The following is a 2680-nucleotide window of genomic DNA, read 5'->3' on the forward strand; positions in this document are numbered from 1 at the left end:
AAACCTTAAGGTTGACATCACCTGGTCTTTCCAGGTGATGTCAATATCACGATGATGGAAATAAAATCTAACTTTTTGTGACATATTAAACAAATGTCTAATGTGTCATTTGATGCCTTTTGGAGATTTTTTTCCATCTTTTCTTGGCTTTTTTTTGCACATTAATACAAATTTTTACCTGGGGTGCTCAAACTTCAAGCCCCACTGGAAGTTGGATTGTGCGTTGCGCTTTCTCACTTTTCGCAGTAACATCACCAAACAACCTCCTAAAGCATTCATGATGTTTGAACTTAACTTTACAAAACAGTTGCATGAAAAGCATGCCAATTGAACAGTTTGTCTTATCTACTCATATAGTGAGTAATGTGTTCTTCATTATTCCTATCATTTTCTCTCTTTTATTTCACAGAGAACTGGCAATGTGCGCTCAACATTCTTCAAGGACTGTCTATACGAGGTGTTTGACAATTTGGAATGCAAGATGGAGCATGCAGGGAAACATCTTCTGCGCTCAGTGCTGCAGTTAATGGAAAGTGGTGCGCTGGTCCTCACTACTAACTTTGACAACCTGTTGGAGATCTATGCAGCTCACCAGGGCACCAAGCTGGAGTCGTTGGACCTGACGGATGAGAAGAAGGTAAACAGGGCTTGGATTCTGTTATGGCATTGATTGATTTTCTCTGCCACAATACACTCAGCTTTTTTTCCAGATGAGTGCAAAGGTCACTTAAGCAAATATGTTGTTAGTTCAGAACTGGATTGTATTGTTTTGATAATCTGACAAATTTCAAAATTCATGTTGTATTTCAGAGACAATTTTAATGTCAAATCAAAAAACTCACTAGTCTGGAGGGGGAACATCACAGGTAACTCTGCCTGAAGAGTTTGTTGTCCTCTTATCATATGGGTGAACTCACTCACTGCACAGTCAGTCACATTTATGACATAACCTTGCAGTGAAGTTCCTCGTTGGCCGAATTTAGAGGCAAATAGATAATGCTTTGTCCTGAAAGAGACTTTTGTCTCTGACAAGTGGAGGTTAAAGTTCTAACCAGCTGTTATCAAATTTTATAGATTAAACAATATTTGCTTTGGGTTTAAGAATGGGATGTAGGAGAAGCCAGCAATTCCCTAGTAGACAGGTCTTTTTTGCAACCTCTTTCTCAACAAAATGACAATTTTTCAGTCATGTAATTTAAGTCCCAGTGCGTTTTAAAGTTTGGTGAATTTATTTGTTAAATAGAACACACATTTGCAAAACTGGGCAGATTTTTCTGAGGGACCTGTTGCCTGTCAGTCTTGGTATTTATGCCTTGTCTCCATCAGGGCTAATATCCTCTAACTGCTGTTCAGTGATTTTGCTCCCAGCCCAGCCAGAACAGGATTGAGTGCAGTGGACTGTTAAGTAAGTCTCTGTGTGCGTGTGCATGTGTGTCTAGGTGTTGGAGTGGGCTCAGGAGAAGCGGATGTTAAGTGTTCTGCATATCCATGGTGTTTACACAAACCCCAGTGGTATTGTACTGCACCCTGCAGGCTACCAGAATGTACTGAGGAACACTGAAGTTATGGTGAGCCTTGAATATGTTCCTATTGGTTATGTTTCTGATAAGGACTTTATTCTACAAGATTCTGTACTAAACGCTTTAAGTGTCAATGACCAAATTGCTGTATTTGAAATGGTAGCTTTTGTCTAAGTGTATTAGAAATATATGTATATTACTTCTGGTTTCAACAGCGGGAGATCCAGAAACTGTACGAGACCAAGTCTTTTGTGTTTCTCGGCTGCGGACGCACAGTAGACGACACAACTTTCCAGGCTCTGTTCTTGGAGGCAGTCAAACACAAGTCGGACCTTGAACACTTCATGCTCGTACGGCGAGAGGACGTGGGAGAGTTCAAGAAGCTGCGTGACAACATGCTGGACAAGGGCATCAAGGTCATCTCCTATGGAGACGAGTATGCCGACCTACCCGAGTACTTTGAGAGGCTGGCCAACGAGATCTGCAACCGTGATGTGTCAACCAACGGCTGGGGTAAGGAAGATTAAAGTCGATCACGGTAACTTTGCGTGCCTGTTTGTACTGTAAGACAGGGTGTGTTCTGCAGGGTTGTCTCAGTTTGGGCCTCAGATTCAAACTAGAGGTGTTGGGTTTCAAAGAAGTGGGCATTTAGGAGGCAGGCAGGGGCTTATGAAAGACAATGTTGAGTTGCATTATGGATAATGTAGGATCCACTGTTGTTGTTGTCCTTGTCTTTACCTATTCTACTTTTAGAAAAAATATTCAAAATATGGGGGCCTCCGCTGCTTCAATTTTTTTTCCAATTCTTTTTAAATCCGCCTCCTGCAAGTCCCCAAATTTAACGGGAGTGTAACACTAAATTGCTGGAGTACCCTCTTACATACAGAGCATTGCACAGTCAGACTCTGCATATGTGGCTGAGACTCGGTGACGGGTAACGTCATAGTGCCATCCTGAACTTTGGAGTGATCTGCCTCCATACGGTCTGAAGTTTTTGTGGATTATTTAAAAAATAACATACATACAGTGGTGAGAACAAGTATTTGATACACTGCTGATTTTACAGGTTTTCCTACTTATAAAGCATGTAGAGGTCTGTAATTTTTATCATAGTTACACTTTAACTGTGAGAGATGGAATCTAAAACAAAAATCCAGAAA

General features: G+C 41.0%; 2 protein-coding genes across 2 annotated transcripts in view; both read left to right on the forward strand.

Moving 5' to 3' along the window:
• Positions 1-2680, forward strand: part of ilvbl (ilvB (bacterial acetolactate synthase)-like) — a 23467-nt gene that overhangs the window by 17423 nt on the left and 3364 nt on the right. The window lies entirely within an intron of this gene.
• Positions 1-2680, forward strand: part of fam118b (family with sequence similarity 118 member B) — a 14330-nt gene that overhangs the window by 8288 nt on the left and 3362 nt on the right. Inside the window, exons 4-6 of the mRNA XM_032510268.1 lie at positions 410-637; positions 1440-1568; positions 1736-2033. Of these exons, the coding sequence (XP_032366159.1) occupies positions 410-637; positions 1440-1568; positions 1736-2033 (655 nt within the window). The remainder of the gene's footprint in view (positions 1-409; positions 638-1439; positions 1569-1735; positions 2034-2680) is intronic.

Source organism: Etheostoma spectabile, chromosome 3 (genome assembly GCF_008692095.1).
Source record: "Etheostoma spectabile isolate EspeVRDwgs_2016 chromosome 3, UIUC_Espe_1.0, whole genome shotgun sequence".
NCBI lineage: Eukaryota > Metazoa > Chordata > Actinopteri > Perciformes > Percidae > Etheostoma > Etheostoma spectabile.